This window comes from Scyliorhinus torazame, chromosome 6 (assembly GCF_047496885.1).
Source record: "Scyliorhinus torazame isolate Kashiwa2021f chromosome 6, sScyTor2.1, whole genome shotgun sequence".
NCBI classification, from domain to species: domain Eukaryota; kingdom Metazoa; phylum Chordata; class Chondrichthyes; order Carcharhiniformes; family Scyliorhinidae; genus Scyliorhinus; species Scyliorhinus torazame.
In genome coordinates, this window is record NC_092712.1 from 46601185 (window position 1) to 46622350 (window position 21166).

General features: G+C 45.1%; 1 protein-coding gene across 7 annotated transcripts in view; it reads right to left on the bottom strand.

The window, feature by feature from the left end:
• kmt2ca (lysine (K)-specific methyltransferase 2Ca) overlaps nt 1-21166 on the bottom strand; it is a 684766-nt gene that overhangs the window by 456399 nt on the left and 207201 nt on the right. For all 7 annotated transcript variants that reach the window (XM_072508182.1, XM_072508181.1, XM_072508179.1 and 4 more), the window contains exon 3: nt 6555-6637. In XM_072508182.1, the coding sequence (XP_072364283.1) occupies nt 6555-6637 (83 nt within the window). The remainder of the gene's footprint in view (nt 1-6554; nt 6638-21166) is intronic.

The following is a 21166-nucleotide window of genomic DNA, read 5'->3' on the forward strand; positions in this document are numbered from 1 at the left end:
TCTTTGTGAACTTACTGCCACAATCAGTGCCTATTTTGATGTAGATACTTCAGAAAATGTGGTTACTCCACTGGTATAAGACCATAAGACATAGGAGCGGAAGTAAGGCCATTCGGCCCATCGAGTCCACTCCACCATTCAATCATGGCTGATTTCAACTCCATTTACCCGCTCTCTCTCCATAGCCCTTAAATCCTCGAGAAATCAAGAATTTACCAACTTCTGTCTTAAAGACACTCAACGTCCCGGCCTCCACCGCCCTCTGTGGCAATGAGTTCCACAGACCCACCACGCTCTGGCTGAAGAAATTTCTCCTCATCTCTGTTCTAAAGTGACTCCCTTTTATTCCAAGGCTGTGCCCCCGGGTCCTAGTCTCCCTGCTAATGGAAACAATTTCCCTACGTCCACCCTATCTAAGCCATTCATTATCTTGTAAGTTTCTATTAGATCTCCCCTCAACCTCCTAAACTCCAATGAGTATGATCCCAGGATCCTCAGACGTTCATCGTATGTTAGGCCTACCATTCCTGGGATCATCCGTGTGAATCTCCGCTGGACCCGCTCCAGTGCCAGTATGTCCTTCCTGAGGTGTGGGGCCCAAAATTGCTCACAGTATTCTAAATGGGGCCTAACTAATGCTTTATAAAGCTTCAGAAGTACATCCCTGCTTTTATATTCCAAGCCTCTTGAGATAAATGACAACATTGCATTTGCTTTCTTAATTACGGACTCTACCTGCAAGTTTACCTTTAAAGAATCCTGGACTAGGACTCCCAAGTCCCTTTGCACTTCAGCATTATGAATTTTGTCACCGTTTAGAAAATAGTCCATGCCTCTATTCCTTTTTCCAAAGTGCAAGACCTCGCACTTGCCCACGTTGAATTTCATCAGCCATTTCTTGGACCACTCTCCTAAACTGTCTAAATCTTTCTGCAGCCTCCCCACCTCCTCAATACTACCTGCCCCTCCACCTATCTTTGTATCATCGGCAAACTTAGCCAGAATGCCCCCAGTCCCGTCATCTAGGGCAGCACGGTAGCATTGTGGGTTGCACAATTGCTTCACAGCTCCAGGGTCCCAGGTTCCATTCCGGCTTAGGTCACTGTCTGTGCGGAGTCTGCACGTCCTCCCAGTGTGTGCATGGGTTTCCTCCGGGTGCTCCGGTTTCCTCCCACAGTCCAAAGATGTGCAGGTTAGGTGGATTGGCTGTGATAAATTGCCCTTAGTGTCCGAAATTGCCCTTAGTGTTGGGTGGGGTTGCTGGGGATAGGGTGGAGGTGTTGACCTTGGGTAGGGTGCTCTTTCCAAGAGCCGGTGCAGACTCGATGGGTCGAATGGCCTCCTTCTGCACTGTAAATTCTATTCTATTCTATATCGTTAATATATAAAGAGAACAGCTGTGGCCCCAACACTGAACCCTGCGGGACACCACTCGTCACCGGTTGCCATTCCGAAAAATAACTTTTTATCCCAACTCTCTGTCTTCTGCCTGACAGCCAATCGTCAATCCATGTTAGTACCTTGCCTCGAATACTATGGGCCCTTATTTTACTCAGCAGTCTCCCGTGAGGCACCTTATCAAAGGCTTTTTGGAAGTCAAGATAGATAACATCCATTGGCTCTCTTTGGTCTAACCTATTTGTTATCTCTTCAAAGAACTCTAACAGGTTTGTCAGGCACGACCTCCCCTTACTAAATCCATGCTGACTTGTCCTAATCCGCCCTGCACTTCCAAGAATTTAGAAATCTCATCCTTAACGATGGATTCTAGAATTTTGCCAACAACCACGGTTAGGCTAATTGGCCTATAATTTTCCATCTTTTTTCTTGTTCCCTTCTTGAACAGGGGGGTTACAACAGCGATTTTCCAACCCTCTGGGACTTTCCCCGACTCCAGTGACTTTTGAAAGATCATAACTAACGCCTCCACTATTTCTTCAGCTGTCTCCTTTAGAACTCTGGGATGTAGCCCATCTGGGCCCGGAGATTTATCAATTTTTAGACCTCTTAGTTTCTCTAGCACTTTCTCCTTTGTGATGGCTACCATATTCAACTCTGCCCCCTGACTCTCCTGAATTGTTGGGATATTACTCACGTCTTCTACTGTGAAGACTGACGCAAAGTACTTATTCAGTTCCTCAGCTATTTCCTTGTTTCCCATCACTAGATTACCAGCGTCATTTTGGAGCGGCCCAATGTCTACTTTTGCCTCCCGTTTGTTTTTAATGTATTTAAAGAAACTTTTACTATCATTCCTAATGTTACTGGCTAGCCTACCTTCATATTTGATCCTCTCCTTCCTTATTTCTCTCTTTGTTATCCTCTGTTTGTATTTGTAGCCTTCCCAATCTTCTGACTTCCCACTACTCTTTGCCACATTATAGGCTTTCTCTTTTGCTTTGATGCATTCCACGACTTCCTTTGTCAGCCATGGCTGCCTAATCCCCCCTCTGATAACCTTTCTTTTCTTTGGGATGAACCTCTGTACTGTGTCCTCAATTACTCCCAGAAACTCCTGCCATTGCTGTTCTACTGTCTTTCCCACTAGGCTCTGCTCCCAGTCGATTTTCGTCAGTTCCTCCCTTATGCCCCTGTAGTTACCTTTATTTAACTGTAACACCTCTACATCTGATTCTACCTTCTTTCTTTCAAATTGCAGACTGAATTCTACCATATTATGATCACTGCCTCCTAAGTGTTCCCTTACTTTAAGATCTTTTATCAAGTCTGGCTCATTACATAACACTAAGTCCAGAATGGCCTGTTCCCTCGTGGGCTCCATCACAAGCTGTTCCAAAAAGCCCTCCTGTAAACATTCAATGAATTCCCTTTCTTTGGGTCCACTGGCAACATTATTTACCCAGTCCACCTGCATACTGAAGTCCCCCATGATCACCGTGACCTTGCCTTTCTGACATGCACTTTCTATTTCGTGGTGCATTTTGTGCCCCTGGTCCTGACCACTGTTAGGAGGCCTGTACACAACTCCCATTATGTTTTTTTTGCCTTTGTGGTTCCTCAACTCTACCCACACAGACTCCACATCATCTGACCCTATGTCGTTTAGTGCTATTGATTTAATTTCATTCCTAATTAACAAGGCAACCCCGCCCCCTCTGCCCACCTCTCTGTCTTTTCGATAGGTTGTGAATCCCTGGATGTTTAAATGCCAGTCCTGAACCCCCTGCAACCACGTCTCTGTGATGCCTACCACATCATACCTGCCAATCACAATCTGGGCCACAAGCTCATCCACCTTGTTCCGTACACTGCGCACATTTAAATATAGCACCTTTAATTCTCTATTGACCGTCCCTTTTTGTTTTCATAGTGTGGTGGACCTTGGTTTACTGAGCCTTTCCATACACTGTCATATTGTGTGAGATGGGGGACTATCGTAACCTCTTCTGAGCTCTGTCTTTTCGTGCTTTTTTGTATTCCTAAGCAGCTACGCTTCCCACTGATTACTTCACCTCTTGGTTCCCTGACTTTCCCTTTCCCCCCAATCTCTAGTTTAAAGTCCTATTGAAATGAAAATTGCTTATTGTCACAAGTAGGCTTCAATGAAGTTACTGTGAAAAGCCCCGAGTCGCCACATTCCGGCGCCTGTTCGGGAGGCTGGTACGGGAATTGAACCGTGCTGCTGGCCCGCTTTAAAAGCCAGCGATTTAGCCCAGTGAGCTAAACCAGCCCATATTGACCACCCTATTTACTCTTTTCGCCAGAACACTGGTCCCAGCTCGGTTCAGGTGGAGACCATCCCAACGGTATAGGTCCCCCCTGTCCCAAAACTGATGCCAGTGTTCCATGAAAAGGAACCCCTCTTTCCCACACCACTCTTTCAGCCACGTGTTAACTTCCCTTATTCTTGCCTCCCTATGCCAATTTGCATGTGGTTCGGGCAGTAATCCGGAGATTATGACCCTTGAGGACCTGTTTTTTTAATTTGAATCCTAGCTCTTTATAATCTCTAAACAGGTCCTCTTTCCTAGACTTGCCTATGTTGTTGGTACCGACATGGACCACAACAACTGGATCCTCCCCCTCCCTCTCCAGTATCCTTTCAAACCGGTCAGAGATGTCCCGCAGCCTAGCACCGGGCAGGCAACATACCATGCGGGACTCTTTATCCTGCTCACAAAGGATACTATCTATCCCCCTGATAATAGAATCCCCTACAACTTGCCTATTTACTCCCTCCCCTTGAATGGCCTGCTGAACCATGGTGCCTTGGTCAGCTGACTCATCCTTCCTGCAGCCCTGTTCGCCATCCACACAGGGAGCAAGTGCCTCGTACTTGTTGGACAGGGTCAAGGGCTGAGGCTCCTGAGTTCCTGACTGCTGCTTCCCTTTACCTGCCTGACTTGCAGTCAAACCCTGCTGTCCCTGGCCACTAGCAGGATTTAAAGTACTTACTCTGACAGGTGTGACTGCCTCCTGAAACACAGTGTCCAGGTAAGTCTCCCCCTCCCGGATGTGCCTCAGTGTTTGAAGCTCAGACTCCAGCTCATCAACTCTGAGCCGGAGCTCTTCGAGCAGCCAACACTTACTGCAGGTGTGGTCGCTGCAGCTCGCAATGGGATCTGCCAGCTCCCACATCAAGCAGCTCAAGCACATCACCTGACCAGCCATCACTAATTAATTCATTAGTTTAATTTAAGTTTACGAGTTTAGCTGTGTTTTTTTTTTTTTAATTTGGGTCGATTTGCTATCAACCAATCAGATCACAGCTTCCCTCTGACATCACTTTTGAAAAAAAAAGTGGAAAACAGGAAGTTACCGTTCGGTTTTTATACTCACAGAGACTGCTCCTCCTCCTCCGGACGGCTCCCGAAACTGGGCCACGATCCCCGGGTTAAAGTAGGTTTTTATACTCACACAGAAAGTGCTCCTTCTCCTCCTCCGAACGGCTCCCGAAACTAGGCCGCGATCCCCGGGTTAAAGTAGGTTTTTATACTCACACAGAGACTGCTCCTTCTCCTCCTCCGAATGGCTCCCGAAACTAGGCCGCAATCCCCGGGTTAAAGTAGGTTTTTATACTCACACAGAGACTGTTCCTCCTCCTCCGAACGGCTCCCGAAACTAGGCCGCGATCCCCGGGTTAAAGTAGGTTTTTATACTCACACAGAGACTGCTCCTCCTCCTCCGAACGGCTCCCAAAACTAGGCCCATGTTATTCTATGGTTCAGCTATCCCAAATTTTGGAAATAAAAGCCATACATTCCTATATTAGTTACATAACAATTGCTCACTTATATAAAAGGTAATGTAATTTACAATATTAAAAGCACATCTCATGCCCTTGCACTTTCCTTCCTGCCCCCCAATACATACCCACACGAAGGTGTAACTCAAATTGCACCCTGCAAATAAATTGCACTATTTTTACTTGCAAGGTGAACAGTAATCCACTGAGCCGTAGGTCTTTGATGAACTTTACATTCGCTTACAAATTGTGGATGCAATAATACAGACAGGTGTTTCGCAAGGCATTCAACATCCTCCGAGTTATTAAGAGAAAAGTTCTGGCCACAGTGCCCATCTCGGAACATTCTTTGTCCATCACTGGTTGTCAAGATGATGGCATCAGTGGGCATCCTGCTTGAATTTGCTTAAATGGTGATTGCGCGCCCACAATGATGCTGCACAGTTGGTAGCACAGTGGTTAGCACTGTTGCTTCACAGCACCATGGGCCCGGGTTCGATTCCTGGCTTGGGTCACTGTCAGTGCGGAATCTGCACATTCTCCCAGTGTCTGCGTGGGTTTCTTCTGGGTGCTCCGGTTTCCTCCCACAAGTCCTGAAAGACGTGCGGTTAGGTTATTTCAACATTCCTAATTCTCCCTCTGTGTACCTGAACAGGTGCCGGAGTGTGGCGACTAGGGGCTTTTCACAGGAACTTCATTGCAGTGTTAATGTAAGCCTACTTGTGACACTAATAAAGATTATTATTATTATGAGGAAATTCCAGGATTTTAACCCAACAACGATGAAAGAGCAACAGCACAATCCGTTGGTTAGAAAGTCAGTGGCATACAATTTAAAACACATACCGAGAACTCTTAACTTTCTAAATTTCAAATAACTTTCCAATTTTCACATAATTGACCGTCACCTCAACCAGTCCTTTTGTCAAGCTTTTCATATTCTAACAATATAAATAAAAATCAGCTAATTCTCTCCGCTTTTGGTGACACTTTTAAACTGATGACTTGTCATCCAAAGTAGTCTCGCCTTATCCAGTCTATCAAAACACTTAATTTTAAATACAATGTAATTAATCTCTCTTAACTTTCTCTGCTCCAATTAATCACATATCTCCAGTATCCATGAGACTGGAGAAGGGCAGTGGACAGTAGATAGCTTTAAACATTTGGATGAGGACTGCATTGCAAGTAAACTGTTCTAAATGAGCTTCTCTTTCAATAAGGAAATTGATATTCGCCAATTCCACTTCCAACTCCACATTCCATCAGCATGAAATTCAGCAAGCTATGTGTTTTCAAAGGAAAACATGAATTTAAACTTAAGGTAAAGGACAAAGTAATTTCTTACCCGTTTCCATCGCATTTTCTGTTGCCTCCAACCCATCCATACTGTCGTCATCTTCAATAACCGTCTTCCCCCTGCTCCGAGACCTGTTAAAGAGGAGGCAAGATTATTGGTCTATAGTCAAAAAGTAGAATGGTCCAATCTTGTGGCTAAAAAGTTACTTTATCACCTATGCTTTAATTTACAGAACCCAATGCTGAGAGAATTTATATTTGGATTGCTACCTCTCATTAGAATTTTAAACCTGGTTTAAACAGGTTTTGATGGGCCTGGGAGGTGTGAATTGGGGGGGGGGGGGGGGGGGGGGGGGGGAGTATACAGAGAGGAGCGGTTTTGAGAGGTACATAGAACAGTACAGCACAGTACAGGCCCTTCAGCCCACGATTTTGTGCCGACCATTTATCCTAATCTAAGATTAACCTAACGTACACCTTTCAATTTACTGCTCCCAATGTGCCTGTCTAAGAGTCGCTTAAATGTCCCTAATGACTCTGACTCCACCACCTCTGCTGGCAGTGAATTCCACGCACCCACCACTCTCTGTGTAAAGAACCTACCTCTGACATCTTCCCTATACCTTCCTCCAATCACCTTAAAATTATGTCCCCTTGTGACAGCCATTTCCGCCCTGGGGAAAAGTCTCTGGTTATCCACTCTATCCATGCTTCTCATCACCTTGTACACCTCTATCAAGTCTCCTCTCTTCCTTCTTTGCTCCAGTAAGAAAAGCACTAGCTCCTTCAACCTTTCTTCATAAGACATGCCCTCCAGTCCAGGCAGCATCCTGTAAAACTCCTCTGTACCCTCTCCAAAGCATCCACATCCTTCCTATAATGAGGCGACCAGAACTGGACACAATATTCCAAACGTGGTCTAACTAGGGTTTTATAAAGCTGTAGCAAAACCTCGCAGCTCTTCAACTCAATCCCCCTGTTAATAAAAGCCAACACACCATATGCTTTCTTAACAACCCTATCAACCTGTGTGGTAACTTTGAAAGATCTATGTACGTGGACCCCAAGATCCCTCTGTTCCTCCACACTTCCAAGAATCCTGCCTTTAACCCTGTATTCAGCATTCAAATTTAATCTTCCAAAATGAATCACTTCACATTTATCAAGTTTGAACTCCATCTGCCACTTCTCAGCCCAGCTCTGCATCCTGTCAATGTCCTGTTGTAACCTGCACCTGACACCTCCTTCCTTGCTGTGGAGGGGGTATTGTCGGTGATGGGGTTGAGGGGGTGGGTCATCTCGGTGATATATAGGAGGATTTTGGAGAAGGATATGGTGTCACTGGGGGAGGTTAAGGGTGGCATTAGAGGAGGGGTTGTGGCGTGAGGTCTTCCGAAGGGTGAATGCTCAACCTCGTGTGCGAGGCTGGGATTAATACAGTTAAAGGTGGTGCACAGGGAGCACCTGATAATGTCAAGGGTGAACCGGTTGTTTGACAGGGTAGAGGACACTTGCGAGCTGTGTGGGAGATGTCCAGCCAACCATGTACATATGTTCTGGTCCTGCCTGAAGTTGGAGAAATTTTGGGGGTCTTTTTTCAAGCACCATGTCGCCGATCTTGCACTTGGATTTGGAGACCTGTCCCTTGGGGACCATCATTGGGGTGCTGGGACTTGCAGGTGGGAGTGGGGGCAGATGTTTTAGCCTTTGCCTCGCTGATTGCTTGCAGACAGGTCCTGTTGGGGTGGAGGTCAGCCTCTCCATCCTGTGTCTCAGAAAGGTTAAGTTTACCTTGAAGGGGGGGGATTGAAGGGTTCCACAAGAGATGGGGTCTGTTTATTCTTCATTTTAAAGAGTTGGTGACCTTCAGCTGCTCTGGGGTTAAGGTAGGGATGTGTGTGTGTGAGTGTGTGTGTGTGGGGGGGGGGGGGGGGGGGGGGATAATTCTTTGAGTTGTTGGTAGAGCAAGGGGATTGGTGTTATTCTTGTTTTGCTTTGTTTTGTTTTTGAATAGAATGTTAAAAGCCGAATAAAAATATATATTTTTTAATTCTCTTCGGTTGTCTCAGTATTTGCTCTCTCTTGAATAGCATCACTCATTCTGATTAAATGGTAGGCACTAGTGAGCCACTCAACACTGCTCCCTTTTAACTAGCCAAATGTATTTTTCTCTGTGCCAGCTTCAGTTTGCCTTTCAACTATCGAGCGTTAACATTAGAAACCCCAATTTTGAAATTTCACAGTCTAGAATAATTTTACACTGGAAAGGTTAAATATCTACCAGAGTTCACCTGGCATAACTGTAGCAATCCAGGTCAAATATTTGATACTATTGGATACCAATTATATTTGATTGATAGCCAAGACACCGACATTCAGCTTGCACTGCAGATCTGCATGTCACATCACCAGCTCAAAGATCTTACATAAATGTTGCATAATTCCTATTTACGGCTTTACAGCGACATATGAATGCAAATTTACAATATTGGTCTTAGATCCTTGCAGTCATACTCAAGCGGAAATTGATATTAAAGACTGCCATTACCTCAACATCCCCGTAGTCTTTTCTACTTTATTTAATGAAGATTGAAACTCACTTTGGACTGTTTCGGTTTACTTTTTCAAAGGAAAAGACAGCAGATGCATTTCACATAGCAGCCATTTGTCTTGCACTCAACATACCAGTATGTACTGTACTTGTCTGGAACCGATCATCATTGTATCACCGAAAAAACAGGAAACTGTGTGTGTCAAGTCAAATAGCATTATGGTAGAATGTTTTGTTGTGATGATAACATTGTTTCTTTGCCAATTTAAGCATATTTAGTGAAGGGAAAAGCACTTGGTACGTTCAGTCACATGAACAATGTATTTTTGTAGTCTTTGGACTTCAGTATAAAAAATATGAATTATTTGATTTAGAAATGATCATTTAAATAGAAGCATGTTTTAAACAGATATCGAGACAATGACTCAGCACATGCTGACTGCTGCGGCCATCTGTCGCAGCTATATGTACAACAACGCATTCATGCGCCCGCTGCAGAAGAACTTTTGCAACCCTTGGCTCAAATTCTCAGCCCATAAATAGGTGCACTGATAGTCGACCATTCGTGAAGACTATATAAAGACGACATCACCTAAAATCACTCTACAACCTAGGACTTGGCTCCTCCCTCTGCAACTGGATCCTCAACTTCCTGACCCATAGACCACAATCAGTAAGTATTCACAACAAAACCTCCTCCACAATAGTGCTCAATACCGGGACCTGCAAGACTGCGTGCTTAGCCCCCAACTATAAGCCCTATACACACAGAAGTGTGTGGAAACATTTGGCTCCAACACCATCTACAAGTTTGCTGATGGCACGACTGTAGTGGGTCGGATCTCGAATAACAATGAGTCAAGTACAGGATGGAGATAGAGAATCTAATGGTGTGATGTAACAACAACAGTCTCTCCCTCAACGTCAGAAAGACCAAGGAACTGGCCATTGAGTTCAGGAAGCGAAGTATCATGTACACCCCTGTCTGCATCACTGATTCTGAGGTGGAGATGGTTGGCAGCTTCAAATTCCTAGTGCGCACATTACCAAAAATCTGTCCTGGTCCACCCACAGCTACGACCAAGAAAGAACAACAGCACCTATACTTCCTCAGGAAACTAGTGAAATTTATCATGTCCACAGTGACTCTTACCAACTTTTACAGGTGCACCATAGAAAGCATCCTATCTGGCTGCATCACAACCTGGTATAGCAACTGCTTGGCCCAAGACCGCAAGAAACTACAGAGAGTCGTGAACACAGCCCAGTCCATCATGTGAAACCGCCTCCCATCGATTCACTCTGTCTACACCTCCCCGCGGCCTTGGTAAAGCGGGCAGCATAATCAAAGACCTGGGTTATTCTCTCTTCCAACGGGAAGGAGATACAAAAGTCTGAGAACATGCACTAGCAGATTCAAAAACAGCTTCTTACGCTGTTACCAGACTCCTAAATGGACTGAATGGATCTATCTACACTTCTCTCCTGAGTAGTATTTGGAATACTGCGTGCAGTTCTGGTCGCCACATTACCAGAAGGATGTGGATGCTTTAGAGAGGGTGCAGAGGAGGTTCACCAGGATGTTGCCTGGTATGGAGGGTGCTAGCTATGAAGAAAGGTTGAGTAGATTAGGATTGTTTTCGTGGGAAAGACGGAGGTTGAGTAGGGACCTGATTGTGGTCTACAAAATTATGAGAGGTATGGACAGGGTGGATAGCAACAAGCTTTTTCCAAGAGTGGGGGTGTCAATTACAAGGGGTCACGATATCAAGGTGAGAGGGGGAAAGTTTAAGGGAGATGTGCGTGGAAAGTTTTTTACGCAGAGGGTGGTGGGTGCCTGGAACGCTTTGCCAGCGGAGGTGGTAGAGGCGGGCACGATAGCGTCATTTAAGATGCATCTAGACAGATATATGAACGGGCGGGGAACAGAGGGAAGTAGATCCTTGGAAAATAGGCGACAGGTTTAGATAAAGGATCTGGATCGGCACAGGCTGGGAGGGCCGAAGGGCCTGTTCCTGTGCTGTAATTTTCTTAGTTCTTGTTCTAGTACTACACTCCTGTATGCTTCACCTGATGTCTGTGTCTATGTATTTACATTGTATATCTAGTGTATGTCCTGTTTTTCATGTATGGAATGATCTGCCTGAACTGTACGCAAAACAATACTTTTCACTGTACCTTGGTACACGTGACAATAAACCCAAATCCAATAATCCAAATCCCTTTGTGTTTGTTGCCATCAAGCAACTGAATAAATAATATCCCCTACTTTGAGGGAATTTTCTGATTGCTCCTTCAAATTTTCAATCTCTGGATTTTCTGCAGCACCTCATGAATAGCATGGCTCATGACTAGAAGTTTTAATGATCCTTTATTCTTGAGCATACAGCAAACTTGTTCCTTAAGGTCCTTACAAATAGAATGTGTTCCACCCTACCAATCTCCGTATTCCAACTTTCCCTATTAAGTCATCCCAACTAAATCCCACCAACTCTACTGAGTCATCTAAATTTCTCACAGTTTAACTAATTTGGAAAGTTCTTGCAAGTCAGAGTTCAACCATGAAGAAGTTTACCACATGACCTTCTCTGAACCACAGCTCCATCAATTTCCATGGATTAACATAATTCTAGGAAAGCCCAAAAGCTGAACTCTTGTTTTGTGAGTGTAGTTTTTCCTCTAGGTCTTGCAAAGGTTGCCCTCAGTATAACAGTGACGATGCATCTTAAGTACTTACTGTACAGTGCTTTGTTACGTCTGGTGTTCCTGAAAAATCCTATTTAAATGAAAGTCCTTTTTTTACAAAACAGCATTTTTTCATTTTGGGCAGCCAACAAAAAGGTCTGGCCAGCCATCCGAAAGTACTTCAATTCTGATGAAGAGTCATCAACTTAAAATGTTGACTCCACAGATGTGTCTCTCCACAGATGTTGCATGATCTGTTGAGTATTTCTAGCATTTTTTGTTGTTATTGTATGTATATATTAAAGTCCTCCCCACCCCTGGACCACACCTTCTGAGTAACCTTCTGGACGTACCTCTAGTTCAACAAGTGCTTCCTAAGCCACAACATCAAGTTGCATGGCAGGATCTACACTCTTAATCTCTTTGGTAGGATACAATATTGGTTGCCTTTTGTGAGACAAACCTGGCACGCAAAGATCTGTATTCAAAGGAGGTCGACATTGTGATAATGCACCGTAGTATACTGATGAGTGATCCACAAGACACCACTGCTAAGATTCAAATGCTCCAATACACCTTGTTATGTCCAACACAAGTTTCTGTTTTCACATGCTTCTTATGAACTGAAATATATCATTAGTGAAGTATTCTATTACAATGTGCCAAATGGTGCAAAATAAACCCTTCCATTTTCAAACTGCAGGTTGGAAATAATAAATTATCACTCTAAAGCTTTTGATCTCCTTGATTTGCACACATAATACTGACCATCCACAATCCTCAGGCAACACGACACAAATCAAATTTATTGATATAAAACTAAACAGAAACAGTTTAAGGTGGTGCACAGGGTGCATTTGAGTTGGGCGAGAATGAGTGGGTTCATTCAGGGGTAGCAGATGAGTGAGCGAGGTGTGGGCGGGGGCCAGAAAATCATACACACATGTTTTGGGGTTACGAAAAATTGGGAAGATTCTGGGCGGGAGTGTTCGTGGTCTTAGCCAGGGTAGTGGAGGAGGAGGTGGACCCGGACCCTTTGGTAGCAATATTTGGGGTTTCAGAGAAGCCGGAGCTCATGGAGAGGAGGAAGGCCAATGTGGTGGCCATTGCCTCTCTGATTGCACAGCGGCAAATTTTGCTGGAGTGGCAGTCGACATCGCCATCAGGAGTAGCGGCTTGGTTGGGTGACCTGTACGACTTCCTGCGGTTGGAGAAGATAAAGTATGAGTTAAGGGGCTCAGCAGGGGGGTTTGAGAAAAGGTGGGGAATGTTTGTGACCGTGTTTGAGGAGCTGTTCGTCGCAGGGGGGTGGGGGTGGGGGTGGGGACGGGGGACGGACGGACGGACGGGGGGGTTGAAAAGGGGAAAATCTGCACAGACTGTATAGTTGATTGTTGGGAAGTATGTTTCCCAGGGTGTTTATTTGCTCTAACCTGTTTTGATACATTTGTAATATACTTTTTTTTTTAAAAAACTAAACAGAAGAGAAAACACAATCCCAGTTTCGCACCTTTTCACCAATACACCCAACTTGTTTCAAAATAATAAAATCTTGAAACTTTAATTATCGGGAAACTTTAATTATCAGAACATGACTAATGGGGACACAAGTTCAAACTGCACCACAGCAGCTGGAGGATTTAAATTAAGCTAAATAAATAAATCTGGAATAAAGAGTGTGCCCCTTTAATGGTAACCAATAAACTAGTAAATTGTCATTAAAAAAACATCTGGTTCACCAATAACCTTTAGGGAAGGAAACCTGCCGTTCTTATCTGGTATGGACAATATGGAAGCCTCGACCCAACGTAATGTGGTTGACTGAACTGATATGTTTGAGCATGCTACTCATTTGCATTGGAATGAGCATTAAATTCTGGCCTTGTTAACAACGCTCTCATCCTACAAGCTATTATTTTTTTTAATGAACATATTTCAGGAATATCTTGCATATGAAACGGTTTTAAAATTGCATATTCAGGAATTTTCTACTAACCTCAATTTGTTCAAATACCTGGTGTAAAAATCTTTATTATCTTTATTGTCACAAGTAGTCTTACATTAACACTGCAATGAAGTACTGTGAAAATCCCTTAGTCACCACACTCCGGCGCCTGTTCGGGTACACGGAGGGAGAATTCAGAATGTCCAATTCACCTAACAAGCATGTCTTTTGGGATTTTGTGGGAGGAAACCGCAGCGCCCGGAGGAACCCCACGCAGACATGAGGAGAATGTGCAGACTCCACAGACAGTGACCCAAGCCGGGAATCGGTCCCAGGTCCCTGGTGCTGTGAAGCAACAGTGCTAGCCACTGTGCGACTGTGCCGCCCATGGAAAAATGGAGAAATGTTTTGCTTTGAAGCCCAAATTGTGACAAAATATTACAGGCAAGTATTACTCAATTAATTAAAGTCGACCCTCAAAGAAACTACTTGGGTACCAGCCACAGACTATTCACCACTTTCAGAACAAAGCGGAGTATCCAGTGTGCAAGGATCCCCAATGTGACAAACAATCAGTTAATGTTCTTTTGCGGGACTTGTATCTCAATACACGGTTAAATTAATAACCGACTCTGGAATCTCAACCTCAAAAGGAATTTTGCACCCACTACCTCTCCTTCAAAATCTGAAACTTCTCTCATTTGTCAGTACTTCCCTGCACATAACACACATGGGTTTCGAATCCTTATTTGCATTGGCAAAATCATACCTCAAGAAATCATCTTTATACTTCTTTGTTCCAGAGCTAAGTTTCTTCTTTGCAGGTTATTCACCAGAGGCCCTAGAGCTCCGTACAGAGCTAACACTAGCACTGCTCTGTCCTGCCGTGGATTTTCCTGAACAGCTCTCTCTAGCAGATTTAGATGAGAGATCCTGGGCAGGAGATACATTGCCTATTTGTGTCTGTGGCCGTCTATTCCTTGTAACAAAACAATCCATCTTCACAGTCCCCTTGTCTTGCTCTCTAGCAGCTAGAAATGGAAGAAGCTCTCCTTTGTGATTGGGCGGCAAAAGCACGTATGCACAGGGCGTTTGACATCAAGTGTCTGTGCAGGGCACGGGCCCGGCAGCTCACTGCTGCCGCTTATGGTCGGAAGACTGCACAAAGCCTCATTTTGTTCTCATTGAAAAGCTGGTAGCAACCGCCATTCTCAATTTAAATGCTGGTGGCTACCGTTGGCCGCTTCTCCTGCGATCGGGACCACCGTGGGAATGCCACAACTGATTGCTCCACAAACCTCCTATGTCGCGGCTCGCACTTTGAAAAACACTGCCCTAGAACACACCAGATCACAGCAAGTTATCCAATTCATGAGCAAGTCTTTCATATTGCACAGCATCCTTTTCTTTAAACACCCTTCAATTAATACCGTCAAGACCAGCAACCAAATCAGCTTTATGAACAATAAGGCTATCAATGATATTTAACAGATCTAACTTCAGCATTTATCCTACATTTTACTGAGCCTAACCTCAGTGCAAAAGCCAAAGCTGAAGCATTTGCAGCCAGCTTCAACCTTAACTGCTGACTGGATGGTCCTCTCACTGACCCGAAATTGAACCAGCCATATAAAAACTGCAGCTACAAGAACAGGTCAGAGGCTGGGAATTCTGTGGCAAGTAACTCGCCTCCCCATTCCCCAAATACTGTTCATTATCTATAATGGCACAAGTCAGGATGAATGCAGCTCTAACAATGCACAAGAGGATCAACATGATGCAAGTCAAAGCAGTCCTCTTATTCATCAGATTAGCCATGATCTTATCAAGTGGCAGAGCAAGTTTGAAGGGCTGAATGGCCTTCTCCTGCTCCTATTTCATATGTTCTCTCAAACACTCCCTCATTCACACACAGTGGCAGCAGTGTGTGCCATATACGAGATGCACCGCAATCACTTACCAAGGCTCCTTCGACAGCATGTTCCAAACACACTATGCCAGCTGGATGGACAAAGGCAGCAGATACATGCCACCACCTTCAAGTACCTCCAAGCCACACACCATCCTGACTTGGAACTATATCACTGTTCCTTCACTGCCACTAGGTCCAAATCCTGGAACACCCTTCCTAATAGCACTGTGAGTGTATGGACATCACATGAACTGCAACAGTTCAAGAAGGCAGTTTACTGTCACTTTTCTCAAATAGGAATGGCCAACAAATGCTGACTTTGTCAGTGACACATCACATGAAAAGATCTTCAGACATGGAAGCTGGTGCAAAATGGTAATTTAGAACCTCTTAATCTTTCACATGGAATTCTTCAATGATTCTGTATGTCCCCAATGGCCATCTTATTACTAACGTAGTTGAACATAACTAAACCACTATCCTTTAGGCTAATGTCCTTTTGGCTGTGTCAGCTTTTGTATCAGTCAGTGAAGTTCAATACCTACTCCAGTTCTTCTGAAAACTAATTTTTCACTTTAGTCTTGGGACATGACTAGAAATTTATTTTGGTTTTGTTTAACAGTGTTCCATTCTTTAACATATGGCATCCTTGGTTTGCTTTTTCCCTTTGATGTTGCTATTATCTCCATCTAGTCCAACTGTACAATCATATACAAGCCATTTTTCTAATACAATCTGCCATCTTTGACAATTTAACCTCATTATCTGGCATGAACGTCAAATTTCAGCAGGAATGGATTGGTTGATCACACATACCGAGTAATATTACTGTTGTGCAGGCTTCTTTCTTTGTGGAAGGTACATACTGCATCAGGTCAGTACTAGAAACTAGGTCAAGTAACCTTACCCAAGTTAACTTTATTTAATTTCTCGTATAGCATCTGAAATTATTCTGCCACGATGCAGAGACTGCTTACTATTAAGGGTTCAGATTATCCCAAATCTCATCATAACCAATTAATTACTTCTGAAGTGCATGTGAAAGTAATATTAAACTTGCATACAGAAAGTATACAATTATAGCCACTGTTTTAAGATATCCTGCCCTGAAACTGCAAAAGAAAATGGTCCAAACCTCAAAACCAGAATCTGTTATTATTTCATACTCAATGTATAGGACCCGAAGACAGAGTGCTCATCAATTCTTGAGCATGATTAAGTTAAGGCATGTGAAAACTTGCGTATTTTACAGGCATTTTACCAGTCAACATAGTCATTTGTCCACTTCCAAATGTATTTTTCTTATTTTGATTTTTTTTTTTTACTGTTTTATTCTCGATATTCAATTTCGGAATACATGAGTTAGGAATACTGCAGAGGTTCAAAAAGACAGCCCATCACCACCTTCTCCAAAGAAGGATGGACAGCAAATGCTGGCCTAACCAGTGATGCCCAAATCCCATAAACAAATAAAAATGAATCCAAATGTTTCATCATGTTACAACAATAGCAATGGTCCGGGCAGCACGGTGGCACAGTGGTTAGCACTGCTGCCTCATGGCACCGAGGACCCGGGTTCGATCCTGCCCCGGTTCCCTGTGTGGAGTTTGCACTCTCCCTGCGTCTGCGTGGGTCTCCTCCCCCCCACCCCCACAGCCCAAAGATGTGCCGGGTAGGTGGATTAGCCACGTTAAATTGTCCCTTAATTGGGGAAAAAAAGAATTGGGTACTCGAACTTAAAAAAAACAATTGCAATAGTCCATTCAAAAATACTACAGTTTCCTTCAGGCGGTGGCAACCGTTCCTAGACTATCTCACGGAGCGCTAGAAGGAGGTCGGTCAGCAGCAGCAGCAACCCAGGGAGGGATGGGGGGGGGAGAAGGTGAGGGGGTGGAAGGGGGAGTTGCTTTCAGGGGGGGGTATTTGGGCGGGTGGGGGAGGGTTTTTTTTCCCTGGGGTATTTGTCAAAAGCATACGGGAGGGTTAATATGTGCGGGAGAAACCCACTGTATAAGTTCTGTATTATGTTTGATTGCTATGTTTATGTTTTGCTCTGTTCTTTTCTCTTTTTCTTTTCTGTTACGGGGGGAGGGGGGGGTTTAATTGGTTGAAAGTTTTTGTTGGAAAAACTTTGAGGAAACATTTTTTTAAAAAAAATACTACAGTTTCCCTAATACCTAACCTACATAACTTAAAATCCATAAACTTTTAGTTAAAAACTACCGACTTATGAAAATTGAAACTGAACAATGTGGCTTCAGTTAAGACTCGCCCCCACATTCCTTTCCCTATCCGTAAATGCAATGATCGTGTTTGTACTTTGTACAGAAATATCCATGTCGTTCATTTTAATTACACAATTCCTTTCTGCTGATGACTTATCTGCATATGTCTAAACATGAAATACACAAAGAATTATATTGCATCAGCATTACAGTGATTGAACACCGAAACAAAGACAATTTAAGATGTAGTAGATTTTGGCACTGATCATGATGTGGCCATCATGAATTACTCAATATCCCAACTAAGCTTCACAAGCATCCAACAAGACATCAAATAAGATTGAATGTTTCCAGTTGTATTTGGTTGTTGTACAACTATAACAGTTGTAGGACGAGAAGGTTAATACAGTTAAGAGCTATTTAACCTCCAATAAAACAGATTGCAGATTTGATTATCAATTACTTTCTTTCACGATAAGCACAGCCTTTAAGTACTTTGAAAAGCAAAACATGTGAAAGTGGATAAAAGAAACGATTAAAAAACATTTAGTAGAGCGCAGCTACAGAAAGTATTGAATCATAGAATTTACAGTGCAGAAGGAGGCCATTCGGCCCATCAAGTCTGCACCGGTCCTTGGAAAGAGCAACCTACTCAAGCCCACACCACCCTATCCCTGTAACCTAGTAATCCCATCTAACCTTTTGGACACTAAGGGATAATTTAGCATGGCCAATCCACCTAACCTGCACATCTTTGCACTGTGGGAGAAAACCGGAGCACACGGAGGAAACCCACGCAGAAACAGGGAGAAAGTGAAAGCTCCACACAGTCACCCGAGGCCGGAATTGAACCCGGGACCCTGGAGCTCTGAGGCAGCAGTGCTAAGCACTGTGCCACTATGTCACATGTACTTAACATGACACTTAGGGACTTCCGGGTGCGGCGATGACCAGCTAAGTCGCACGTTTCGGCAGCTCCCGGTGAAACGGACTTTTGGGCTCTTAATAAGAGCCCCAACGGCAATTTTAACGGCTAGAAGCACTGTGCGGTAAACCAGAAGGGAATCCCCCCTGGAAACGGATGGAAAAAGGAGAGGGAAGTGGCCAGATTGCAGTGGATCCTTTGGAGCAGCGGCAAGGAAGGCAAGCAAGAACCAAGATGGCGACGGAAGGTGGCAGTTTAACATGGGGCCCTGAACAACAAGAGTTTTTGAAATGTTGCGTGGAAGAACTTACAAAGGAAATGAAGAAGGAGCTGTTGGCCCCGATATTACAGGCGATCGAAGGGCTAAAGGATGAGCAAAAGACCCAGGAGCAGGAGCTTCGGGTCGTGAAGGCAAAGGCTGCCGAGAACGAGGACGATATACAGGGCCTGGTGGTGAAGACGGAGATGCACGAGGCACACCATAAACGATGTGTGGAAAGACTGGAGGTGCTGGAGAATAACGCGAGGAGGAATAATTTAAGGATTCTTGGTCTTCCTGAAGGTGCAGAAGGAGCAGACGTCGGGGCATATGTGAGCACGATGCTGCACTCGTTAATGGGAGCGGAGGCCCCGGCGGGTCCGCTGGAGGTGGAGGGAGCATACCGAGTGATGGCGCGAGGACCGAGAGCAGGAGAAATTCCTAGAGCCATAGTGGTGAGATTCCTCCGTTTTAAGGACAAAGAGATGATCCTTAGATGGGCAAAGAAAACTCGGAGCAGTAGGTGGGAGAACGCGGTGATCCGTGTATATCAAGACTGGAGTGCGGAGGTGGCGAGAAGGAGGGCGAGCTTTAATCGGGCCAAGGCGGTGCTTCACAAAAAGAAGATAAAATTTGGAATGCTGCAACCGGCAAGACTGTGGGTCACATATCAAGGGAGGCACCACTACTTTGAGACGGCGGATGAGGCGTGGACTTTTATTGTGGAAGAAAAACTGGAATAAGCAGGTTATTAAAAAAGAACGTTTGAAACAAAGTGGTGGGGTGAGTATGGGGGGGAAAAAGGGGGGGAAAGATGAGTTTTATGTTATTAATCCTGCGATGCGGTAACTTTTCTCTCTTCAACAGGTGGTGGTGGAGGGAGGAAGGGAGGTGGAGGAGACGGGGCGTTGGCCATGGGGGGCGGGGCCAAAAGGGAAGCGCGGGCTTTGTTCCCGCGCTATGATAATCATGGCGGGAATAGGGAAGCAGGAAGGAGGGGGCGTCGCACGGTGCGAGCCGAGGTCACGGGGGGAAGCCGAGGTCGGCCAGAGTTTGCTGACTTCTGGGAGCAACATGGGGGGTGTAACTACGCTAGTGGGGGATCTAGAGGGGGGGTGGGAGGGGGGAGCTACTGGGTTGCTGCTGCTGGGGAGAGGGGGGAGCCGGAATGGGGTGGGGTGGGCGGGGGGGCACCGCCTGGGGGGGACACAGCTGCGTGGGAACCGGGTGAGGAGCTGGAAAAAGGGGATGGCTAATCGACAAGGGGGGGGGTAAAAAGCCCCCCAACCCGGTTGATCACGTGGAATGTGAGAGGGCTGAATGGGCCGATAAAGAGGGCACGAGTACTCGACACCTTATGAAACTTAAGGCAGTTATGTTACAAGAGACGCACTTGAAACTTATAGACCAGGTTAGACTACGCAAAGGATGGGTGGGGCAGGTGTTTCATTCGGGGCTAGATGCGAAAAACAGGGGGGTGGCTATACTAGTGGGGAAGCGGGTTATGTTTGAGGCAAAGACCATAGTGGCGGATAGCGGGGGCAGATACGTGATGGTGAGTGGCAAATTACAGGGGGAGGCGGTGGTCTTGGTAAACGTATATGCCCTGACCTGGGATGATGCCAATTTTATGAGACGCATGCTAGGACGCATCCCGGACCTAGAGGTGGGAAAGTTGGTAATGGGGGAGATTTTAATACGGTGCTGGAGCCAGGGATGGACAGGTCGAGATCCAGGACTGGAAGGAGGCCGGCTGCAGCCAAGGTGCTTAAAGATTTTATGGAGCAGATGGGAGGAGTAGACCCGTGGAGATTTAGTAGACCTAGGAGTAAGGAGTTTTCGTTTTTCTCCTATGTCCACAAAGTTTATTCGCGAATAGACTTTTTTGTTTTGGGAAGGGCGTTGATCCCGAAGGTGAGGGGGACGGAGTATACGGCTATAGCCATTTCGGATCACGCTCCACATTGGGTAGACTTGGAGATAGGGGAGGAAACAGAAGGGCGTCCACCCTGGAGAATGGACATGGGACTAATGGCAGATGAAGGGGTGTGTCTAAGGGTGAGGGGGTGCATTGAAAAATACTTGGAACTCAATGATAACGGGGAGGTCCAGGTGGGAGTAGTCTGGGAGGCGCTGAAGGCAGTGGTTAGAGGGGAGCT